The sequence below is a fragment of the Arvicanthis niloticus genome, chromosome 11, assembly GCF_011762505.2.
Source record: "Arvicanthis niloticus isolate mArvNil1 chromosome 11, mArvNil1.pat.X, whole genome shotgun sequence".
Classification (NCBI taxonomy): Eukaryota; Metazoa; Chordata; class Mammalia; order Rodentia; family Muridae; genus Arvicanthis; species Arvicanthis niloticus.
The window spans coordinates 30599464-30624555 of NC_047668.1; the positions used below are offsets into that span (position 1 = coordinate 30599464).

At 41.4% G+C, this 25092-nt stretch overlaps 1 protein-coding gene across 1 annotated transcript in view; it reads left to right on the top strand.

The window, feature by feature from the left end:
* The first annotated feature begins 3109 nt into the window (after positions 1 to 3109).
* Positions 3110 to 25092, top strand: part of Tspan13 (tetraspanin 13) — a 28154-nt gene continuing 6171 nt past the window's right edge. Inside the window, exons 1-3 of the mRNA XM_034513755.2 lie at positions 3110 to 3339; positions 23331 to 23498; positions 24541 to 24621. Coding sequence (XP_034369646.1) covers positions 3277 to 3339; positions 23331 to 23498; positions 24541 to 24621 — 312 coding nt within the window. The 5' untranslated portion in view covers positions 3110 to 3276. The remainder of the gene's footprint in view (positions 3340 to 23330; positions 23499 to 24540; positions 24622 to 25092) is intronic.

Here is a 25092-nt window from a genome sequence, read left to right on the forward strand (position 1 = left end):
AGCCCATCCCCCACCAATGCTGGACTGTGGCTGAGGCCCAACTTGTACAGGTCACAGCTGCTGCTGTGGGTTTATGAGTGCAACAGTGACACATCCAGATGGCAGTGGTTTGCAGCTCTAACCCACCATCCTTTGGCTTTTACATTCTTTTTGCCTGCTCCTCTGTGATAGTCCCTGAGTCTAGGTGTGGGTGATACAGATGTTTCCTATTTAGGGCTGAGTATTCAACAGTCACTTTCTCTCGGGTCTTTCACCAGTTATCAGTCTTCGCAGTAACTGTCAGTCTTTGCCATGGCTCAGAATCACATCCCTAACAGTTGAAGGGTGTGGCCCATGTCTGTATTTGCAACATCTGGAAGCTGAGGCAGGAGGAGGCAGTTTGATGTTAGCTTGGGCTGTATATGTAGATAGCTCTGTCTTAGAAAAACAAAATAAAAAAATAAATAACAATAATGACAAAAGCTAGGCAGAGAGAAAGAACAAAGAGCAAGTGGAGCAAAAGAAGACAATGAGAAAGGAAAAGGGGGCAGGAAGGAGACAGGAGGGAAGGGGCAGGTGTAGACGTGGGTTTAGCAGTCTCTTCCATCTACTGGGTAGGAGGCAATCAGCACATCACTTCATTACTAGTCTACTGAGACATAAAGATTCAGTTCATTTATTTCCTCATGGAAGGATCATGCACTTCATACCAAAACAGTTTTTATGAAGCCTGCCTTCACATCTCAGTTAATAACTCAGCAGATGTAATAGACACCAGTTTTAAAGCAGTAGACAATGACTCAAATCGAGTTTTTATTTTGTTTGTGTACATGTACTTGTGAGTGTGCATGCAGTGTGCAGGTGCTCAGACACATGTGTGCATGCATGAGGAGGCAAGAAGACAACCTGAGGTATCATTAGTCAGTCACTCTCCATCTACTTTATGACACAGTCTTAGTTGCCTAGAGCTTGCGGCATAGGCCAGACTGGCTGGTTAGTGAGCCCCAGGAAGCTGCCTATCTCCACCCCCTTAGCACTGGATGTCTTTCCTTTTTTTTTTTTTTTTTTTTTTTGATAGATTCTGTTATTTCGTCTAGGCTAGTCTCCAACTCATACCCCTCCTGCCCCTCTGCTTTCCCAGGGTTGAAATTGTAGCCATGTACCATCAAGCTTGGCTTCTAAATACAATTCTCTTGCTCATCCAAATCTTTCAGAATGTTTAAAATCTATGAAGTATATAGAAAAGAAAAGCTTGAGACTGAAGTAGTTACTTCTACCCTGAAAACTGTTTACCCTTTATTTGGATAAGAAATTGGTGTTGGAGTCTCAGATTTCCTTGTTGCTCCTTCTCTGTAAACTGCTCAGTTTATTTTTATTTTTATAGTTTAAAACAGAGTCTCCCTATGCAGTGTTGACTGACCCGGAACTCACAGGGATCTGCTTGCCTCTGCACAACTACACAGATCTTAAAATACTGGATTTTAAAAAGAAAAGTAGAGTAGCATAATTTGGAGTGGAGGGTCATTTCCCATGCTAATTTAAAAAAAAAATGTTTTGGGAAATACATACAAGATTGAGAAGGATTACAAAAGACATAAAATCCATGAGTGTTTGTTTGTATGGTGAGGTTTAAAGGAAGCATGGAGAGGCTGGAATATTTGAAGAGAAGGTATTTAATTAACCTGTTTAAGTCAATGTTTTTTTTTTTTGTTTGTTTGTTTTTTTTTTTTTTTTTTGACACATACATTCACCTAACCGTGGGAAGTTTTAGGCTCAAATTGTACTGTAAATTTAAAAATGTCTCTTTTTTAAAGACCTATGTTAGTATTTTATGAGTGTTTTGCCTGCCTGCCTGTACGTGTGTGTGCCATGTGTATGCCTGACGCTTACCGAGGTCAGAGGAGGGCACTGGATCCCCGGGGACTGGAGTTTCAGGAGTTGTGAGTGTCATTTGGGTGCTGGGTTCCTCTGCAAGAGCAGTAAGTGCCCTTAACAGCTGAGCTAACTCTTCAGGCCCCTAAAAACCTCTTTATAAAATCTACTGGTAGAATTTCTATTGGTAGAAAATATTATGAAATCACCAAGCTTAGCAATTGGAACACAGTAGTGGGTGCCTTAAAACACATCAGCTGGACTGATAGCATCTGATATGACATTTTATTCTATGCAAGGAAGTCTGTCAAAAAGTGCATGATATGCTTCTAATATTCTAGTTAGAGGTGAGGAATCAGGATTCAAGATGCAGCAAGTAAAGTGATAATAATTTTTTTTTTTTTCGAGACAGGGTTTCTCAGTGTAGTCCTGGCTGTCCTGGAATTCACTCTGTAGACCAGGCTGGCCTCGAACTCAGAAATCCTCCTGCCTCTGCCTCCCAAGTGCTGGGATTAAAGGCATGTGCCACCACTGCCCGGCTAAGTGATAATAAATTAACTAAGTCTGTTATTCAAAGGCTTCCTAGCTCGTATTTATGCAAAAATAAGCCGCTAAAACCCAGGACCCCACTACAAGAATAAAGATTCCCGATTGCTTTTGCACATATGCATTCATAAGGTTTATTAGTATTTCAAAAATCTCTGTAGACTAAGTCCTCTTGATCTGAAATCTGTCACAATTACAGGTTACATTTCTTACCGATGTTGTGAGAAACCGGTTTTTATTTGTTCTTTTTTAAGTCTTTCACTAACGTTTTTCCTTTCATTGCCTCTGACCTTGTTCTCTGTAAATCTTTCATTCTTGTCTTTCTTTCATTCAAACGAGGCCAGGTGCTTCGATTTGTTTTATCATCTCATTCAAAATGGTGCCACGTCACCCACAGGGCAAGAATGGAGAGAGGTGCTGTCACTTCTAGTGCCAGCGTGGAGCCCCGCCCTCTGCTATCCACCTGGGAGTGGGGGGAATGACACAGAGGCCACAGTCTCGTGAGCCAGAGGCCCTGCTCCCTCCAGACGGTCTAGGCCCCCTCCTCCTCCTCCGCAGAGCTGCCCCGCCTCTCCCGGATCCAGGCCTGCGGAGTGCATTGATTTGCATATCTCTACCTTTGTTCCCTAGCAGTGGCCAATCAGAGTGCAGGGTGAGCCGGAGCGGCGGGGCGGGGCGCGCGATCGGCGGATCTGCTGCGGCCGCAGGTTGCAGAGCGGGTGGGAGCCGCTGCGGGCGCGGCACTGCAGCCCGGATCCTGAACCCCGAACCCGAGCCCAGCCCCGACCACAGGCCCAGGAGGCCAGGATCCAGCAGCTACTCGCCTAGCCCCGCGGAGGACGCCTCGCACCGCAGGCGCCCGCTAGCCTACGCGCCACGATGGTGTGCGGGGGCTTCTCCTGCTCCAAGAACTGCCTGTGCGCACTCAACCTGCTATACACCGTGAGTAGCCCGCCCCGGTGGCACCTACGGGGGCTGTCGGCCTTCTCCCCGCTTGAGTATTTGCCTGTGCTCCATCCCGCGCCCCTTGCTGGCTTCCCACGCCCCAGCTTCGCCCGCAGCCCCCGCCCGGGACCCCGAGCCTGCTTGTCGCAGTCTCCGCCCGTCCTTCATTGTGGCGCTCGCCCCTCGCCCGGCTCTCTGCAGCCCTTCACTTTCGCGTCTCTTCCCACTCTCCCGTCCCTCCCCACTCTCTCATCCCTCCCCACGTTCCCATCTCAATCCCTCTAGCCTCACGCTCTCGACTGGCCATCCCATCTGGAGCGGGTTCGGAGGCTGAAGAGCAGCCCGGGCTTAGGGGGACAGGTTTGCTTGATAGTGGGTCCTGGAGTGGACCAGGCGGCCTGAGGATGGCGCGCTTCTGGCTCAGCTCTGAAAGCTGTCGTTTGAATAGAGGCCATCCAGCAGGTTCACAGGATATCCTCGGCTTCCGAAGTTTGTTTCGAGCTTACATAGAGTCTCTTTGTTGATGTTCCTGTCAGTGAGGTCGCAACTTGATGCTTTTCCCATGCCGTCTCCCTGCCCCTTTATCATTTTAGGCGAAGTCTTTCAGTATATAGTCCTCCACCCAAGTCGTTTTTATTTTTTTTTTTTTCTTCCTTCTTATCAGCATACGCCTTCCAGTTCTAACGTGGAAAGCTCGGTTTATTTTATTTATTTATTTATTTATTTATTTATTTATTTTGAGGCATAATTGTGGCTGAACAGCAGGAAGACGAGGTGATGTTTATTGAAAACCTTCACCACCCCAGCCTTTTCATTTGTCATTTTGTTATTTACCTGTGGCAAGCGGAGTTGTCTAAATTTTATAACGGTAAAGACCAAAAAAAGGCTTTACTAAGTTTTCATAGCTGGTAGTCTTTGAGCCTGGAACCAAGCTGTGGAATGTAGACCTTTCCACAAGCTGCCTCTACTGCATGGAAGAAACTTCCTTTCGGTCATCTCATTCCATCGGGGGAGACTTGCTCTCTTCTATAAATACATCTGGTGCCTGCAGCACCCACCCTGAAAACAAACCCAGTTTTCCTGCTTTAGCAGAGCCAGGCCATCTGGGCCAGCTTAGGTTACATCTAGGGACAAGAGAGGCGGCTTGTGGTTGACAAGCAGAGACACCAGGTCACGAGTCATTTTACCTTTTTTTTTTTTTTTTTCTGGTGTGTATCTGAATATGATGGCAAAGCTTTGAAGGTGAGAGAGAAACAGGCATCGATGGCGTATGTTTTTTTTTTCTGGCTGGTTCTTACGAATCCAGTCAACATGCTCACAGATGATACACTTGGAAGAAAAATTCTGGAACACACGGTGAAACAGCTCCTTGTAATTGGAGATACATGTCAAGTTTCATATTGAAATTCACCTGTCTGGTGTGAGGTGTGCTTACCATATTGCTGATCTTGAACTCTTTTCTCTTATTAACAAGAATGGTCTGCTTAGAACGTCACATTCTATTTTGCGCCTGAGTCCCTCCTTCCCCCTTCAATGATTCAGTCATCTGTTTACCTGATTCTCCATCTTACAGTGTCTGCTTACACACAGTACAATGTACAATGGCTGCTCCTGTGCTTCTTCGGTTGTCTGTAGACACCAATGTACAATATATACATTTTTAAAAAAGCACTTTTTTTTCAAATCAAGCAATATTGCTCTCAGGTTACAGTATTTCTATCTGTATTTATAGCATGTTATGAAAGCCAGGAGAAAGAAAAGTTGACCCTAAAGGGATATGTTAAGATTATTTAACATCTGTCCAAAACTATCGACCTCCAAAGTGTGTTTATTGATTTTTTATCAGGTATGCAGTAAAAATTAATTGGAAATTCATGGGACTATAAATATAGTATGAGCTAGCCTTTTAAAGCCCTAGACTGTTTTAGACAAAGGGACAGTAAGTTATTATCTAAACATTTTCTCCTAAATATTGCAAATAGGTTATGATATAGTGAATGTGGGGGCAGGGGAACGGAAGGTAAGCCTAGACTAGATTTTTAACATCTAGTTAAACATAAACATTTTTGTCTTCCTTGTCTCTCCCTCCATTTTAAGATGGTTAAAAAAAAAAAAAAAAGGTGTGATTTCGAACGGAGTTGAATTTGGGGATTAGGGTTTTTGTTTTTTTGTTTTATGATGGGAATAAAAAGATCTTTTGTAGGTAACTGCTTAAATTCTACTCAGTGCTTCAGGGTTAAAGCTGAGGTCATTTCTGCAAATGTTAGAACCAGGTTTGCTGGTGGGAAGGCCCATGCCTGCCTGTGCTAGACTTCATTGCTGTTCCTTTGAAGCATTTCCGGAGGAACTTGGGGATCTATCAACCACGCTGTGTGCATCTTCAAGTGATCTAAGGAACCAGAGATTTCTCAGTATGAACAGTCTAGAAATAGAAAGCGTTTCTAAAACCAGTAGGGAGGAACATTCCTGAAATTGTCTTGGGAATTCAGTGACCATATAGTGGTTAATGGTGGATTTTTCTTCTTTTCTGCCACACATCTTTTAACTGAGGGAACCCAGTACTGATGTAACCTTGGGTTATTGTACTGCATGTAAACCATCTGTACTTGTAGATGAAAAGGGGAAGTCTACTCGATGTGTTGTAAGGGAAAGAGCCACTTGCTTCAGAACTTCCTGTATTTAAAGATGACGAGTTTCTTTAGTCATCTTTAGTGTTGGTTTGTGATGACATTAGTCTCAGACTGGAAATGCCAAACTGGACTCTAAAGTAAGTATGTTTTGATGAGGCTGTGTCTTGCTTACTGCATACGGTCTTGAGGACTATATTTTGCCAGTAAACTTTTGTGTATCTTGTACGCCACTGAAATCCACGGGGAATGAACACATTTTTTTTTTGCCCTGTGCGAAGGATGTAGTTGGGGATATTAAATGATGTGTAAGGGCTTAGACGCCATAAAATTTAGGACTGAGTAAAATCTTTCTGAGTTAGGAATAAAGAAGGGAATGTTTGAATTGAGGAAGTTTGAAGAGATAGTTTGCGAGTCTTTTTCATATATATATATTTTAAAGACAATTTTGTTGTTGTTTTTTGAGACAGGGTTTCTCTGTCTAGGAACTCACTCTGTAGACCAAGCTGGCCTTAGAAATCTGCCTGCCTCTGCCTCCCAAGTGCTGGGATTAAAGGCGTGCGCCACCACTGCCCAGCTGTCTCTTTCATATCTTTGGACACAAATATAAATTAAATTTAGTCTGGGAAATTAATTATTTTATTTACTTTGAGACAGGGTCTTGCCTAGCCTGGCCTTGAACTTCATTATGTAGCCCAGGCTGCCCTAAAACTTGAAATCTTCCTGCCTTGGCTTCTTTTTTCTTTCAGTTATTTAACAGTTTATTAAAATGGTTAATCAAATGCATAAGTTCCTATTCTACAGAATTCTGAAATTTCAAGGGTAAAAGGATAAGTTTTACTTTCAGTTATAAAACAGAATTATCATATATCTCAAATTCAAATTGGTAGCATTTTAAAACTGTCTCCAGATTTTATAGGAAGAACTAGGGAAGGTTTCTGATATTTAGCTATGATATGTCAGCCATTCAGATTTTCACTGAAAATTGAAATTTGAGAGGCTTTTGTTTCTAAAGTTCCTGATGCTTCATTTACAGGCAATCTCAAAAATCATCACTCTAATGCTTCTTGTATTCAAAAGCACTGACTCAGTTTCCTAAGTGCCAAGATGACAGAATTCTACCTCTGTGCTCTATAATATTTTATATTTTTGCATTAATATGTTTATTTACATGTATGAATGTTTATACGCAAACGTATCTGTGTACCATATGTACTTAGTGCTAGAAGAGGAATGGGTCCCTTGGAACTGCAGTTACAATGGTTCTGAGTCACCGTGTTGGATGCTGGGAATTGACCCTACACTGCAAGAGCATCTATAGCCTTCAACTACTGACTCATCTCCCCAGCCTCGGAAACAATGTTTTAAGTCAGAATATTTTCATAAACGTTAAACTATGATGAAAAAACTATACTGTTATTTATGGGAAGTTATAAGAAACTAAGTAAATGTATTAAAATACATTAACATTTTGAAATTTTACTTTTTCGTTCTGGTACTAGCAACTAATGCCAGGGCCTTTATCCTTTTTGATCATGTGCTTCTCCACTGAATTATGTTCCTAGCCCTGCATTTTGAAAGTTTTTAATACATTTTCTGTGATTAACTGTAAAAGAGAATGTAACCTAAAAAAATGAGTATGTGGATAGGTGATTTTGTAAAATAGAATCAAATAGAAAAATATGACCAAAAGTGTTCGTCCTGTACTCTGGCCTTTCAGAGTTGCCCTGCCGTGCTGACAGGAGGCACGTGACATCTGGAGTTAGCTCCCCTGAGCTGTCCTGGTGGAAGGAGAAATTGGACTCCTCCAAATTCTCCTCTCACCTTTGTAGGTATGTTGTGATGTGTACCCCATACACACAGATACATAAATTAATACACATTAAAGAAGATTGCACTGCCAGCTTCTGGGTGATAGTTAATTTCACTTAGCATTTGGGAGGCTGAGGCAGGAGGATGGCTGCAAGTATGAGGACAACTTTAGCTGTATAGGGAGATCATGTCTTACCCCCAGCCCCAAATAAAAGAGAATTGCATGGCCATTTTATATCTATAGGAATGGTATTTTTTAAAGAATATATATATATATATAACAAATTATATATACTATATATATATATAACAAATTATATATACTATATATATAACATGTTATATATATGTGTGTGTGTGTGTGTATACACACACACACACACATATACACACACATACACACTGTAGCTGTCTTCAGACAAACCAGAAGAGAGTATTGGATCCCATTACAGATGGTTTTGAGCTACCATGTGATTGCTGGGAATTGAACTTGTTAACTCGGGACTACTGGAAGATCAGTCAGTGCTCTTAGCTGCTGAGCCATCTCCCCAGACTCAATGGTATAGTTTGTTAATAGCCATTTAAAAAAAAATTTAAACTACAGGCATGGTTTGATTTATAATATAAGCACTTTAACACACACACACACACACACACACACACACACACACACACACACAATCACATGTGTTTTTAACTTCAGAACATAACTTATAAAGTTAAAGTCAGAAATTTCAGAAGTTATAGTTTTGTGTGTGTATATGTTCACTTATCTCAAAATCTTCCCAGGTTTTACTTTTTTTTTGAGAGTCTCCACTGTTTAGCTCTAGATGGCCTTTGAACTTGCTATATTTCTGCTTCAGTCTTCTTATACTAGGACTGCAGGCATGTCTTACTATGCCTAGCTAAGCATGCTTTCTTCTTTTCTTGGTAAGTTGCCCATTTTACAGTTTTTTTTCTTCTACATCAGTGATTCTCAACCTTCCTAATGCTGCAACCCTTTGACACAGTTCCTCATGATATGATGATCCCAAACCGGACAATTATTTTTGTTGCTACTTCATAACTGTAATTTTGCAACTTGTTAGGAATAGCAATATAATATCCGTGTTTTCCTGTGCTCTTAGGTAACCCCTGTGAAAGAGTTGATGGACCCCCCAAAGGATTGTGACCCACAGCTTGAGAATCACTCACTGCTCTGTATCTTTGCTTGCATTGGGAAGAGTTCTCCTGAAACATTAAAAACAGCCCTGATCGCTCTCATCCTAAGACATAAGTGATGTCTGTTCTAACATGTCTAAAATAGGAATGCTGTGTCAAGAGGAGCCTGAGGTCCTGAACTCTGTCTTTGGACTCTCATGGTGGAAGTCCTGATTCTTGCAAGTTATCCTCTAACTGTTACATGTACCCCGTGGTACATGTGTACTCCGTCTACCCCACACAGCAAATGAATAAATAGATAGATGTAATTAAAAAATAAAATTGGGATATATTTTATAATAGAATGAAAAAAAGTTCTTTAACTGATAGAAAAATATCCCTGGATTTATTCAGGAACTTGTCTTTTCCAACTCCACCCCTAAACCAAGCAGCATTTTTTTTTTTTTATCTACAGTCTTTTCATTTGCAAATTGATAGTATTTTATTCTTCCCTCACGGAATTGTGGCAAAGATAAAATAATTTAGTGTGTAGAAAACACTTAACATTCACCACAGAACTAGAATTAAGTCCCTACAGCTTCAAGTATGAAAGGTAAATTTTTTGAAACTTTTGAATTATAAACCTGTGCATTGTAATCAAAGATTTTCTTTCAAGCCATTGGGATTTTGACACATACAGGCTGCAATGAAGTCAACATGTTCCAGGAAAAAAAAAGTTCATATTCATAGTGAAAACAATAGTCTTTTACGTGTAAGAAACTAATGACTGCCGGGCAGTTGTGGCACATGCCTGTAATCCCAGCATTCATGAGGCAGAGACAGTCGGATATCTGTAGTGAGAGGTTTGGTTTCCTTAAAAACTCAGTTATTTTATGTAAATATGTCAGATATGGGGCCACTTTAGATTGTCCACAGCAGCAGACTATTTGTCTCGTGTGTGCTCTGGCAGGGGCGTGATTTCTGCTTGTTGTAGATAGTTTAATTCTGAGGACTCTGGAGAAGGTATAAATGACAGCCAGAGCCCAGAGAGGGATGAGAGCTCTGAAGATGGAGAGATGGGGCTGGGGCACTCAGAAGAAGGAGGAGGAAGGTGAAAAAGAGGAGGAGGAGGAGGGGAGTGGAAAGGAGGAGAAGGAGGAAGAGGAGGAGGAAGGTGAGCAGGAGCAGAAGCAGGAACAGAAGCAGGAGTCGCTGTTCCTCCTGTAGGTTCCTGCTGCTGCTGCTGCTGCTGCTGTTGCTGGTTGGAGATATCCTTCCTTAGATCACAAGGACAGTGGACTTAGGGCATAGGTCATTAGTCATTGTAACAATCTAGTTTGTGAAGTTTCTGAGAAAGGGGAGTACAGTTCTCCTGTAGTATTCTGGTTAGTGATATCAAAATTCCTGGCTGTCAGCCATCAAGAAACAAATCAAGAGAGTGAGAGGGATTTTCTTTTCTCATGCCCTTCTGTTTCCAAACTAGCAGTCTCCTCAGAGTGACATAACAATGTTCCTGAAGAAGCACTGGGGGGACTTACAAAGTTACTGCTGTAACAGAAGCTTGGGATAGAATGCTACTAGCCATAGTCAAAAAAAACAAACACATTCTGAGCCTGTGTTGAGAGTGGGACCATGACAATTTCTAATGGATTGAAAATGGGGTGATAGAGAAATAAGTAAATGGCCAGTGACTCATGGTTGTGGCCCAGTTCCTTGGAGAGTTGAAATTGCCATTAACAGGACCAGAGAAGGTTCAGTATTAGATGTGATATCAAGAGATCCTCAGTGTTATTAACTAGCCTTTGAGATTAGCAGCATTGAGCTTCAGGGGAGAGGGAGGTGCCATTAGGGCACCATGAGCATCAAGCATGTTAACAGAGTTGTGATTGGATGAATCAGTAAGTCAGTGAAAGTAGCTCAAGAAGGTCAATGGTCCACTGACAAAAGCAATGACATTACAAGGTCTAGGTAGCCACGTGGATTCTGCAAAGGAGCAAAGGAAGAGTTTGTTGTTGGAGAAACTGAATGCAATACAGTGTCTAGGAGATGGGATTGAGCCTGTGTGTCAAGTGATGCTGATAAAGGGACTAAGACTGGGTTAGCTCTTGAGTGCAGGCACTCACCACCACCCCTGAGTTATTTAGCCCTGAACCTAGGGCTTGGTGTGTGGTAGACAGCTACACTATCCATCATGCTCCATCCCTGGGCTCTAATGATTGGATTTAACATAAAGTCATTGAAAAAGCTGTTCTTTCTCCCCAGCCTATTTGTATTTAAAACAGTAATGTCAGTAAGGACCATGTCTGCTTTCTTTTCTTTGCTGAATGTCCAGTGCAAACCTAGAATTAGTTATTGGGAGGCAGCTATGCTTCCTCTGTCCTACCAATGCGGTACCCAGTATTGGTTACTGAATGCAGAAGTCAGCCTGGGCTGTTCTGCCAGTGACTCCACTTTTTCTTCTTCTTCTTCTTCTCCTTCTCCTTCTCCTTCTCCTTCTCCTTCTCCTTCTCCTTCTCCTTCTCCTTCTCCTTCTCCTTCTCCTTCTCCTTCTCCTTCTCCTTCTCCTTCTCCTTCTCCTTCTCCTTCTCCTTCTCCTTCTCCTTCTCCTTCTCCTTCTCCTTCTCCTTCTTCTTCTTTTTTTTTTATTACTGCTGCCCTGAAAAAAGGGAGTGGGACTTTGTCGACTGCTGTGGTTGCCATTTCAAAATAACTGACCCTGGAAACTGGTTAAGTCAGGATCCCTTTCTTCTCCCTTTTTATATAATTTCATTCCAGGAGTCAAATGCTCTGTTTTTATGCCTTCTGAGCTACAACAGTGGTCCTGCAGAGAGCTCTAAATGTATGTGCAAAGCACTTCAGTTTTGAGTCATTTGAGGAATCATTGTGAAGAGCAAGCTGGGATTTTGGCTTCATGCCGAATGCCCGGCTATTTAGCAATATTCGGATTAATCATGGGCTTTTCACGTCTTCGGCCTGGTGTTCTATCTTATAAATATGTCAGTGTGCTTGATTTTTGAAATCACGAGTTCATGACAGAATGCTTGAAGCCTTACGGGAGAGTGGTTGGAAGCCTCTGTTTACTTAAAAGTCAGAGTCTGAATGGCACTGTCCATCATTCTGTCCCACTGTCAGAATAATGTTTTAAGGTTTATTGCTACGTCAGCAGAACTACTACTACTAGTTTATGTTGAGACGGGATCTCACTGCATAGCTCTGGCTGACCTGAACCTGCTGTGTACAGTGGTTTGGACTCTCACTCCTAGAGATCTGCCTGCCATTGCTTCCCAACTGAAGGTGTGTGTCACACCACCAGGCTGACTGGCCCGTCTCTTTTTCTTCCTTTCTTTGTATTTATTTTATTTTATTTTGGCCGGGCAGTGGTGGCGCACGCCTTTAATCCCAGCACTTGGGAGGCAGAGGCAGGCGGATTTCTGAGTTCGAGGCCAGCCTGGTCTACAGAGTGAGTTCCAGGACAGCGAGGGCTACACAGAGAAACCCTGTCTCAAAAAACCAATATATATATCATATATATATCATATATATATATATATGATATATATGATATATATTATATATTATATATTATATATTATATATTATATATTATATATTATATATTATATATTATATATTATATATTATATATTATATATATTATTATATATTATATATTATTATATTATATATATATATATATAATTTTATTTATTTGTATGTGTGTGTATGTACACACACACACACACACACACACACCCCTGCTGAGCCTGTATATCTGTACCTCATGTGTGCAGGAGCCTGTGGAAGCCAGAATAGGGTATCTGCTCCCTTAGAACTGGAGTTATAAAGGATGCAAGCTAGCATATTGATGCCCAGAATCGAACCTGGCTCCTCTGGAAGAACAGAATGTACATTAACCACTGACCAATGTGTCACTGGGGGTGAGTCTTGAGGTTCCAAAAGCCCTGGCTATTCTCACACAGCTCCCACATTTTATTTTTTATTATTTTAAAAAATAATTTATTTTTATTTTATGTGTCTAAATATTTTGCCTGCATGTATGCCTGTGTACCATGTGGGTGTCTGGTGTCTGAGGAAGTCCGAAGAGGACATCAGTACTGGGAACCAAATGTGGGTCTTCTGCAAGAGCAGCGAGTTTCTTTAACCACTGAGCCATCTCTCCCCTGCCTCCCCTTCCCCTATCTTTTGAAGTAGAGCTTTGTTAGGTAACCATAACTGACTTGGAATTCAATTTGTAGACCAGGCTAACATCAAGTATATGGTGCCTGTCTTGCCTCTATTTTCCAAATTCTGGGATTGCATGTACATGCATAATAACTTTGTTCTTGAATGGTATGGATATTTGATGAAACAATATAATTTTATGTATTACATATACAAAGAATAGTCTGGAACATGGGTGGACTGAGATTCTTTCCCTGAAATAATGTATAGATTGGAGAATAAGCATTTCCCAGTACAGTCATGAGGAACAGTGAGAATCCTTCATCTAGCAGTTTGTACTGACCACCTCTTCTGCTCTAAGCATTTAGCCAAGTGCCTGGAATATAAAATCAACACATGTATTGACTGCAAGCACCTGAGATGTGTAGGCTCCTTTAAAGAAGACAGAGATGGTGGTGGCTGGGGAGTGGTAGTTCATCACTTACCTCCAGACTGTTCACATTTTGGATCTTAAGACCAGAGGAGTACAGACTTAAAACAAGGTAGGAAGGATGCCAGCATGGGAATGAGCTAATTGGCCTGGCTTCAAAAGGCCTAATTATCATATTAGTGTTTATGGTGGTTTGAATGAAAATGGCTCCTATATTTGAACATCTGGTCCCCAGCTGGTGGAACTGCCTGGTAAGGATTAGGAGGTGTGGCTTTGTTGGAGGAGGTGTGTCACTGGGGGGTGTGAGCATTAAGGTTCCAAAAGCCCTGACTATTCTCAGTTATCATACACTTTTTCTCTGCCTCCTACTTGCTAATAAGGATGTAAGCTCTCGCTGCTATTCTAGTGCCATGCCTGCCTGTTCACTGTCATGCTTCCCATCGTTGTTCGTGGATTCATCCTCTGATAATGAAAGCCCTCCTTAGATAAGTTACCTTGCTCATAGTGTCTCATTATAACAACAGATAAGTAACTATGTGTTACTTTTGTTACTATGTATCTTAGTCCATTTTATCTGACAATGAAAGCCCTCCTTAGATAAATTACCTTGGTCATAGTGTCTCATTATAGCAATAGATAAGTAACTATATGTTACTTTTGTTACTATGTATCTTAGTCCATTTTATGTTGCCTTAGTAGAACATAACAGACTGGATAATTACTAAAGAAAAGGTACTCCTCACAGTTTCTGTAGGGTGACAAGTTCGAATCAAGGGGCTGACACTTCACTGTATCATATGGAGGAAGGTCTCATGGCACAAGAGCAGTGTGCAGCTCAGGGCCCTTTCTAATCCATCATCGAGAGCTGACCTTCAGGACCACATCTAACCTGATGCCTTCAAAAGCACTATTTTCAGTTAGGTCTCTGAACCGGCACTGTGGTGCTGTTCTTTGGCCTGTGCTGTCCTGAGCCTTAGCTGATAACATCTATGTCCTTTCATGGTGCAATGGCTGTGTCATGGCTTAGTCCTCTGGGGATTTACCCAGGGGAAGCTCGGCTCAGTTTGGATGCTTGCATAATCTTGCTGTTGTTTGCCTTTTCCATCACAGCCTTTTCAACTCCCTCTTAAGGCGCTTTTCATATATCAAGTTCTCTTTGTTTTAAAGAGAAAACAGGAAAGGCTGGTGCTTCCTGCTCATAAAAACACACCTCTCAAGGAGTTAACAGGGCTATAATCTGTTTTTATCATCATTCTGCCTCCCAGAGGAAGGAAACTATTTGTCATAGGTCTAAATTTATTTTCTATTACAATTGCTTTCATAGGAAAACTGTTATTATTCTTCAACAAAAGAATCTTTGCAGTTGCTTTGTCTACCAAGGCATAGTGACTGGCTTAGACTTTTTAATTATGCAGCTAGAATTAGTTTCATTTGAATCCATAATTTTTAGATTACTAACTTGGAGCATATAATCTCATTATCCTTAAAATTGTAAACCAGTGGTAACATTTGATTATCACTGCTGAGAAATAAGTTGTTTCATTACTGAAAAGTCTCCTTATTAGTAAAAGTTAAATGTGATAATCCTATCTTATAGGTACACTGAATATCTTTAAGTATTTATTTATATTATCATTTTATCATATTATTAGGTATTACATTATACTTAAACATATTTAGATATAATTGAAACACTTGTGATTATTTGGATGTTTCAATTATGTTACAGATACCAGACATGTACAAGCATATACGTTGTTTTCAGATCATTTAAATTAAAAGATTTTAATTTATTTGGGGGTTTTCTTTTTCTATTTTTTTTAAAGATTTACTTTTATTTTTAATTATGTGTTTGTGTAAGTGTCTGAGTTTATATTTGTGCACATTCACATAGAACCTATGGAGGCCAGAAGCAGGCATTGGATCCCTGGGCTTGTTGTGAGCCGCTAATATGGGTGCTGGAAACTGAACATGGGTCCTCTGTAAGAGCAGTATTGGTTCGTAAGTGCTAAGCCATCTCTTCAACCTTTGTTTAAAGCTGTATTTATTTTTACTTTACATGTATGGGTGTTTTGCCTGCATGTGTATATGCACAACTGCTTTTGAAGTCCAAATGAGTGCATTGAGCCCTTAGAACTGGGGTTACAGATAGTGTGAGGTCTTAATGTTGAAACCAAGCCTGGGTCCTCTGCAAGAACAGCAGATGCTCTTAACCGCTGAGCAGTCTCTCCAGTCCGTATTTTTGGGTTTTAATCAGATAAGTTGATTAGTTCAATTAAGTTCATGTTCATGCCGTTTCAATGCAGAATTTGTTTGGCATTCGAGGATCAAATCTACATTCCTTTTGGGAATATCCTTTACAAATGACAATGTGTATTTGTGTGTTTGTGCTGGTGTGTGCATGGGAGGGGCCTCAGGCGGTGTCTCGGCTCACATTTCAGACTGTTCGTTCAGGTGTGATGGACCTAGAGATGTTCATTTGTTTGTTTATCTTTGTGCTGGCAGTCTAACTCAGGGCCCTAGTTAAACACCCTGGGCAAGCACGACCATGGAGCTGTCTGCTGCACCTGCAAAGCGCTTTTTGCTCTACGTGTGTGGAGAGTCAGGAAGCCATTGCCAGTGGCGTTCCAGTATACATCTCTTGCTTGCAAGCTTTTCTCTTTCCTCCGTGGAAGTGAAGTGTAGGAAGGAATGCGAATGGTGCTTGATGACTCGTGGATGGATCAACAGAAACTATTTGAAAGATTAACGAAAATACTTTCACTGAAGTGCTGGGCTTGGAGGCAGTAAGAGCTGAGGCTGGATGAGGGAGAATGGTCTGATTTATAGGGGAAAGCCATGTGGAAGGTAGAGATGCTGCCCATATAAGAAAGTGCTGGTAACATTTCATAGTTTGCTAGACAGGCGCCCCATGCACAGAGAAGATAACATGGTAGAGTCCCTTGAACTTAGCAGCTGAATTGTACAGATTTGTCATAAGTGTAAGGTAGTTTCTGTTCAAGGTTGCAAAGTGCATGGGACCTTATTCATAAGGAAGGTTCTGTTCACTGAGAGGTAAAGCCCTGAAGACCTAAACAGCTCAGGACTTGGGGGGTGGGGGTGGGGGGATTCAGGTGAAGGCTGGCTCCATAGGGTAGCAAAAGAATGACTGTTAGCTCTGGGTTTTCTTGGGTGTCCTTTATCAGGGAACTTTTGTGAGATTTACTTTATTCTTCAAAATGAATGTGTTTGGAGGGTGCTATGTTTTTGCTTCTTTGGGAAAAAAAAAAGTTTGTCCCTGTTGTTTGTCTGCCAGAGCCTCCTGGAGTACAGACAAGTCGATTAGTTCAATATTTTGTGTTTTCTTTAGCTGAGGATGACCTTTAACACTCCTGACCCTTCTGCTCCTACACCTGAAGTCCTGGGATTGAAAGCGTGTACCGCCACAGCTGTGCTCTTGCCTTAGCCCATGTGCCTCCTCCCCACCTCTAGTTTTAAATTAAAATTTAAAATTACACTTATTTATTGGGTATGGGCATTTGTGCCATTATGGGAGGTCAAAGGACAACTCATGGCTCTTGGTTCTTTCCTTCCACTATGTGGCTCCCAGGGACTGAAGCCAGGTTGTCAGCCTGGCTTCCTTCACTCACTGTGTCCCCCTCCTCCCCACCCCCATTCTCTCCTTTCTTTTGCTTCCATGTCTGTGGCTCCTTATCAAGTCTATGTCTATAAAATATGCCTCTCCAATTTGTTCTTATTTATTTTTTAATCCCTTTAGATAATTTTTATTTTAGGGCTGTCCTGGAACTCACTGTGTACACCAGGCTACAGAGCTCTGTCTGCCTGCCCCTGCTTCTAGACCGCTGGAATTAAAGGGTGTGCACCACCATGCCCTTCTTTAGATGATTTAAATGTCTTGCTCTGTTGCAACTGGTTCTTGGAAGCCCTAGTACTGATTTCCTCTTTCTAAGGTGTTTTGAGAATTTTGATTGTTAACAGTTAAGCTTGTCATTTTAAAAACCTGGGACTGGTTTGGGGGTTGGGACTTCTCTATCTCTCATGAGTCATTTTAGTTTGCTTCTCTGAGTTTTTTTTTTTTTTTTTTTTTCTTTTACCCCTTGGTCATTACAGCTGGTGGTCAGCTTTTATCTGAATTGTTCGGCATGCAGATTCCTGGGTGTGTGCTGATTCTGTGTCTAGAAGACTAGCTGTTTCTTTTTCTCAGACGGCTTCTGAGGATGTACAGAAATCTTTGCACAGTACTTCACCATGAGAAAAGACCTTCCTGGAGTTCCCAGCTGTGCATGGCTGTGCATGGCTCTCAGTTCCACTTCCTAGTTCTGCTTGGGCTGAAACCAGAGTCTCCTTCAGACACTGCTCTTATCAGCCCCCTGTCTCAGTCAGCTGTTGACCAGGACAGTGAAGGCTTTCAGTTCTTGTTTTAGGGTTGTGGGGGGGAGGCTGTGGGATTTCCTGTAGTTTCTCTGAGTGTGCTAAAACCCTTTTCATTAGTTTAAAATATATTTGAGGAGGAAGAAGTGTTGCTTGATTTTAATTAGTTAATCAGTTAATTGGCGTATGTTTATAATGTTGTGTGAGTGGGCCAGGAGGACTTTGGAGACTTGTTTTCTCCCTTCAACATGACTCCCTGGGGAGCCTAGGGATTAAACTCAGGTAAGAGCTTTTAACTGCTGAGCCAACTCCCACACCCACCCTCACCTCTAAAAATGTTTTAGTTAGTTAATTAATTAATTAATTAATTTTTCAAATGTTTGCCTGCATGTGTGTCTGTATACCACATACATATACATGCTAGGTCTAGAGGCCACAAGTGGGCATTGGAGACCTCCTGGGACTGGAGTTATGTACGGATGGCTGTGATCTGCCATGTGGATACTGGAGAATCAAACCTGGGTCCTCAGGAAGAATTGCTCTGAATGAGTGAGCCGTCTCTCCATCCCTCATGCCTTTCTAGTTTTTCAAAGGCGGAGTTTTATAATGTATGTTTGCCTGTTAGCTTGGTACTTGGTACTTAGTCCAGTTTTGTCTTGAAGTCTTGGAAATCCTCCTGCCTCAGCCTCCTAAGTGGCCATCATGCCCAGCAGTAATAATTCACGGTACTTCAGAGCCACTTGTGGTAAGCCAAGTAAGGCCTGTCCTCAAAGATGCTGTGCACTAACCGTGGATTCTAATGAGTCTGTAATCCGATGTTCAGTCTATTCCCGTTATTCTAACCAGACAGACTTTCAAAAGCACTGAATGTTTCCTGTTTTGAACAAAGTACTGCAAGTGTAATGGCCTAAAACAACAGGTCGTACTCTGAGTCAGAAGTCTGGAGCAGGTCTCGGCTGCACTTGCTTGGGAAGGGGAGATTGTTTCCTAGCATCTGATCCTTGCATTCCTTGGCATAGAACCTCTTCCTCTGCCTTCAATGCTTGTAGCATGCCATTGCCAGACCTCTAAGACTACATCCTGTTTCCCTCAGCAAAGTCATTTTCACATTCTGACCCTCCTCCTGCCTCTTTCAAGGACTCTGAAATTATTTAAATCTTATTCATATAATTTAGAATAATCCCATTTTGAGATTTGCAATTTAATCCCAGCTTCAAAGTCTCGTGGTCAATCTGATATACTCATCTTGTGGACACTGGCCTTTGGAGCTGGGCATCGTGGAGAACTCCTGTGGTCAGAGGGGAGTCTGGGACACCTCATCTCATAAAGGGGACTGCACTTTCTTTAGTGAGCCTGTATTTTCTTTGCATTTTCTGGCTTATTTTGCTTACCTACCTTTTTTAAATTTGGATTGTATTATACTGTGACATATTTGAAAATTTTCTGACATAGTAATTATTTGACCTCTTCTTATCGTTCAGTCTTTTCTCTACCGACTTCAAGAACAAAAGCCAGTAAACTATAGCCAACCAGCTAAATCCATCCTGTCCCCTTTGTTACAGCATACTAGCTAAAAATGGTTACACACACACACACACACACACACACACACACACACACACGTTTAAATGGCTGCTATCACTCTTACTGTAAGAGTCATCATCTCGTTGGCCTGGATTCACATATTTAAATAGTTGAGAAAAAAAATCAAAGGAAGGAAAATAGTTTGTGATACATGAAAAGTGATGAATGTAGAGTTCACAGTGTGAAAAGAGGTGTGGATGGTTGAGGTGGCACTGGCATGTCATCTGCGCTTGGGAAGCCAAGACAAGAGAATTATGACTTTGAGGCTAGCCTGAGCTACCTTACCTTATCTCTGTCATTCTAACACCGTTCCAACAAAAATGAAGCTAAGCCAATAAGAAGCAAAACAGAGCCAAACAAAACAAACAAATGTCAAAACGTCAGTCAGATAAAGCCTGTAAAACAGCAAAAACATGAGGCAGGTGTCAACACAGCCCTTGTCATTCCACTTGTACTACGTGTCTCAGGTCTGTGTACAATATCGGAACAGGTCATGGTAGGGGCTGTGATGTACACAACCAGGTTAAGTGACAAGAACAATTTCTGACTTCTGTTGAGATGGGTATGTGCTGTCTTTAAGTCTTTAACTTAGTATTTAAATTTTAAAGTTTATTAACTTAATACCTAGGAATATTTAACTTTTAACATTTTTTTTTTTTTTTTTTTTTTTTTTTTTGTTTTTGTTTTTTTTTGTTTTTCGAGACAGGGTTTCTCTGTGTAGTCCCAGCTGTCCTGGAACTCACTCTGTAGACCAGGCTGGCCTCAAACTCAGAAATCTATCTGCCTCTACCTCCCAAGTGCAGGGATTAAAGGTGTGCGCCACCACCAACCGGCTCTTTTTTTTTTTTTTTTTTTTAAGATTGATTTATTTACTTATTATGTATACAATGGCCTGCCTGTATTTATGTCTGCAGGCCAGAAGAGGGCACCAGATTTCATTATAGATGGTTATGAGCTACCTTGTGGTTGCTGGGAATTGAACTCAGGACCTCTGGAAGAGCAGCCAGTGCTCTTAACCTCAGAGCCATCTCTCCAGCCCCCAACTTTGTAATATTCTTAATGTTTAAGAATTCCATTACTGTAGTAAGGATTTGGCATGATATTGGAAGGATTCTTTAAAGCTGTCTATGTGCATACATGATGCTACCCAGTGTGCATGTGGAGACCAGAGGACAGCTTTTGGGGATTGGTTTTTACCTTCCACCTTGGCTGACCCTCTTGTTTCCTGTCTGGTGTTTCCCTGTAGGACTGCTGAGATTACAGATGACACCACTGAGTGAGGCATTTTACTGGGTTCCATGGTCAGACTTGGGCATCAGGCTTGGATGGCAACTCCTTTCACCTGTTGAACCATGTTCCTAGCCCAGAAAGATTTTTTCTATGTGAAATGCAGATCGGTAGTCTTGTCCCCTGACTTTACCTGAGTTAGAAAATGAGCCTCTTGTCCAGAACTTGATGTTAGTAGGTGGGATGTGTAATCTATGTTACCATGGACACAGGGCACCATGGTCCTCAGTTGTATGGTCAAATGCTAGTCTAGATACTGCTTTAAGGGTATTCTGTAATTACAACCAGCATTTGGAATCAGTTGAGTAAGCAAGTCAGACTATCCTCCACAGTGTGGATAAGAAACCTTTAGCTCCACTGACGTTTCCTAAGGAAAAAAGGGGGTTCTACTCAGTTTCCAGTGTCCTGGGCCCATGCCAATCCTAGTTGTGTGGCCAGAGCTTTAAATTCTCTCTTTCCTGAGCCTCGTTTTTTTCCGTGTGTGTGTGTGTGTGTGTGTGTGTGTGTGTGTATGCATGCACATATTTTGTGTTGGTTCTGTTTCTGAAGACTACTGATTGTTGCAGCTAGCGACTCTATGTGTGTGCTTGTGGAGCATCCCCTGTGCCTGTACCAAGATACTGTGGTGATGCTAAGCCAGGCACAGTCGAGCCCCTTCCTCACACCCCCTCAGGCTCCTTTTACTGGTTGTGAAAGGGAATGTGATGCATTTGGGTGTTACAAAGTCAGAAATAAGCTCCCTTGTGAAGGGACAGAGTGCATTTTCTCAGCTCACCACTGTGTAAAATTGTGAGGAGACTCTGAGGAGATGATGAAGCAGAACTGACAAGGAGCAGCTGAGGAAGGGAGATGGAACCCGAGCAAGTGGTGTGTGTGTGTGTGTATGTGTGTGTGTGTGTGTGTGTGTGTGTGTGTGTGTGTGTGTGTATGAGCTGCTGTGGGGGTGTCACCTGAAACTAGCTCTATGGTTCCACAGATGGTTTCTTTTTTTTTTTTTTTCACCCCCATGTTTTGGTTCTTTGACCGAGATTCAAAAAAGAAACTGCTTTGGGTAAAAATAGAAACAGATGCACACTATTTAGCAGTTTTGTTTATATCTCTCTATATGTAAATAACTTTTTAAATCAGTGCATATAAACCGTGTTTAATATTGCTTTGCACATAAACAGTGGTACATATGAGGAGGGAAAAAAATTCACGTAGTAATTTCTATGTTTCTAAACAGAGTTTACCAGGTCTTTCAGTAGTGTGATGTTAAGAAAAATCTAGGTTTGAATTTTGAGTTTTCCAAACTGGGCATTGCACTACCTCGATATTCCTGGAGATGTTTGCCCACGGGTATACCGAAGGCACTCAGAACTATTCTGCTCTATAAACCCTCCTCCACCCCTTCCCTGAAACTGTATTAAGCTATCTATATCTACTAGGGTTAATTATAATCCCTATATGGTTTACCATTTATTTGTTATTTTTTTAAAAGAGTAGTTATAGCTTTTGCCCCATCTTACACACAAGTGTACTAGCTCTTGAGGTAGCGTTTGATAAACCTATAAATACAATGACTGGAATAGCACATGATTTCTCCTTGCTCAGCTGCCGTTCCATTTCAAAGAGCAACCTCCCCTACCCTATTTTAATCTTGATGGCTTTAGTGGTCTCTTGCCCATCTATGGTTTTACATACTGGAAACAATTTTCCAATGTTCTCCAGGACTCAGGCCCTGATAAGTTCCAAGGATACATGGAGGTTAGAGCATAGGAGAACTTACATTCAAATTGCCTTTGGCTTCTGGAGACAGATGTGGGAGCAGATTGTAGTACGAGGAAAGAAACAATAGCTTCACATCGGAGGGACACAGCTTGTTAGGGGAGGGAGGATTGGCTCAGCCTTTTGGGGAGCAGGAGAACAGAAAGGGCTGCAGGCCGACTGGGTTGGAAAGCAAAAGGTAATTTTCACAGGAGCACATCAGAAGGATGGACTGAGGTGTGTTGACACCTAGTTTTACATGTGCTGTTACTGGGCTAGCTTACAGTTGCTCCTCTGTAGGCATCATAATCCAGATGACCTCTGAGACTGCATGGTTGCTTTCTGGATTATTGTTAATCTTTTAAAAGTGTAATTGAGGATTACTTTAAATTAATTAAAACAATACCATCAACTGAGCTTTGTGGGTTTTAGTGAGCATTCTCTGTCTTTGGGTTTCACATTCATGCATTTAACCAACTGGATCAAAAATGGTTTCATTAGTCAAGTTATTGTTGTTGTTATTGTTTTTTCTCGTGTCATTATGCCCCTGACAATTGTGATAACATTGCAAGGCAATTTGCCTTGACATTGCACTGGCTATTGTAAGCCACCCAGAGATGGTGATATCAGAAGATATCAGAAATTATATACAAATACGACACCACTTGAATATGGTGTATATGGCAGATTCCACAACTGACACTCTGGGGATCCTGAGGGACTCTTGCCATTGTAGGAAAGATGCTAAGATGTAAATGCCTGAGTAGTGCTGGCCCTGTAACACTAAATCTCTCGCCATCTCTCCACAGCTGGTCAGTCTGCTGCTCATTGGGATTGCTGCCTGGGGCATCGGCTTTGGGCTGATCTCCAGTCTCCGAGTGGTGGGTGTGGTCATAGCTGTGGGCATCTTCCTGTTCCTGATTGCCTTAGTGGGGCTGATTGGAGCTGTCAAACACCATCAGGTGTTGCTGTTTTTTGTATCCTTTAAAAAAGAAAATCAGATTTTTTTTTTTTACTTCAGTTAGTTGAATTTCTCATTATTGAATATGTGATTATGTTTCAGTGGTTACTACTAATTTAATATTACCATTAGGGAATGCATGGCCGGAAAGCAACCCCTAGAAAAGCAATTTAGGAATATCTGTGAAGAAAAAGCCCTATGTTTAGTTATCCCCAATCCTTCTTTATCACACCCTAAAATGTTCTACAAGTTGGGCACAGATCTGATTTGCTTTTGCAAATTTGGAGTTGAACTGAACTCATTTCATGACATCCAGGCCTGCCTATCACGTTAATCTTTGGTTGAGAGTTCTACAGTGTATTCTCCAGTCTTACTTTTGAAAAATTGTATACATTTGTCTCTATTTTTTATTTTGCACATTTTAGAATTTTGTACTTCGTTTTGGATGTTGGTTTTTCAAAATAAAATTATCTCTTTCTTTCTCTCTTTCTTTCTTCCTTTCCTTTTGTTGTTTTTTGTTTTGTTTTTGAGACATGGTCTCTGTGGACTAGGCTGACCCCAAGCTTGGGCAGTCCTCCTGTCTCTGCTTCTTAGGCCATGGGATTACAGGTGTCACCCACCATGCCTGGTGTGTGTAAGTTATTTATATTTTTCTAAATGGATTAATAGTTATAGTGTATTAGCAAAGTAATAGGTGTATCACGTTGAACTTTAGGTAACATTGTTCTTGTTTATAGGTGAATTGCTTTGAGTGTACTTGAAAGTTATGTCAACATCCTTGCTTTATGCTCTTCCAAAGCTTTTACAATGTCCCTGGAAGCAGGTAAAGGCACTTGCTGCCAAGAAGGATGACCAGAGTTCAAACCCCAGTACTTACATAATGGTAGGAGGGAACTAACTCCTGCAGGGTGTCCTCTGCATGAACACTGTGGCACATATGTGCCCTAATGCGTGTGCATACATACTCATGTGTGCATACTCCCAACCCCACACACATGCACACGTACAGTGAATGAATAAGTATTATAATAAGAAAGTCCTTAACTTGTAACTTTCAGTATATGATCATTCTCCTACTGGTATTTATTGTTCAGTTTTCCGTATCGTGTGCTTGTCTAGCTCTGAATCAGGAGCAACAGGTAAGTAAAGGGTTTTTTTTTTGTTGTTATTGTTATTTGTTTTGTTTTTGAGACAGGGTTTCACTGTATAGCTATATAGCTATCCTAGAACTTACTTTGTAGACCAGGTTAGCCTCAAACTCACTGACACCCACCTCCCTTTGCCTCCTGAGTGCTGTTATCAAAGGCATGCGCCACTATGCCCAGCTAAGTGAAGCTTTTATTTGAGCCTACTTTACTCTAATACCACATAGCATGAATATGCAAATGTTGGAAGAAATGACTAGAGAATAAAACTATTTCTTCTTGTCAAGAAAGCCATTTTACTCCCTTAGCTAAGTTTCTTACTGCTAAGTGGCTGGTGGAAATGGTTGCAGGGAAAGGTGACATCAGGTCTTGGTAATTTGTATCCATAAATAAGACATTAACTCTCACTGGGTAAAATTTGCTCTTGTTAAAAGATGGCTCCTGTCTTCCTCCATGGCTCTGCAG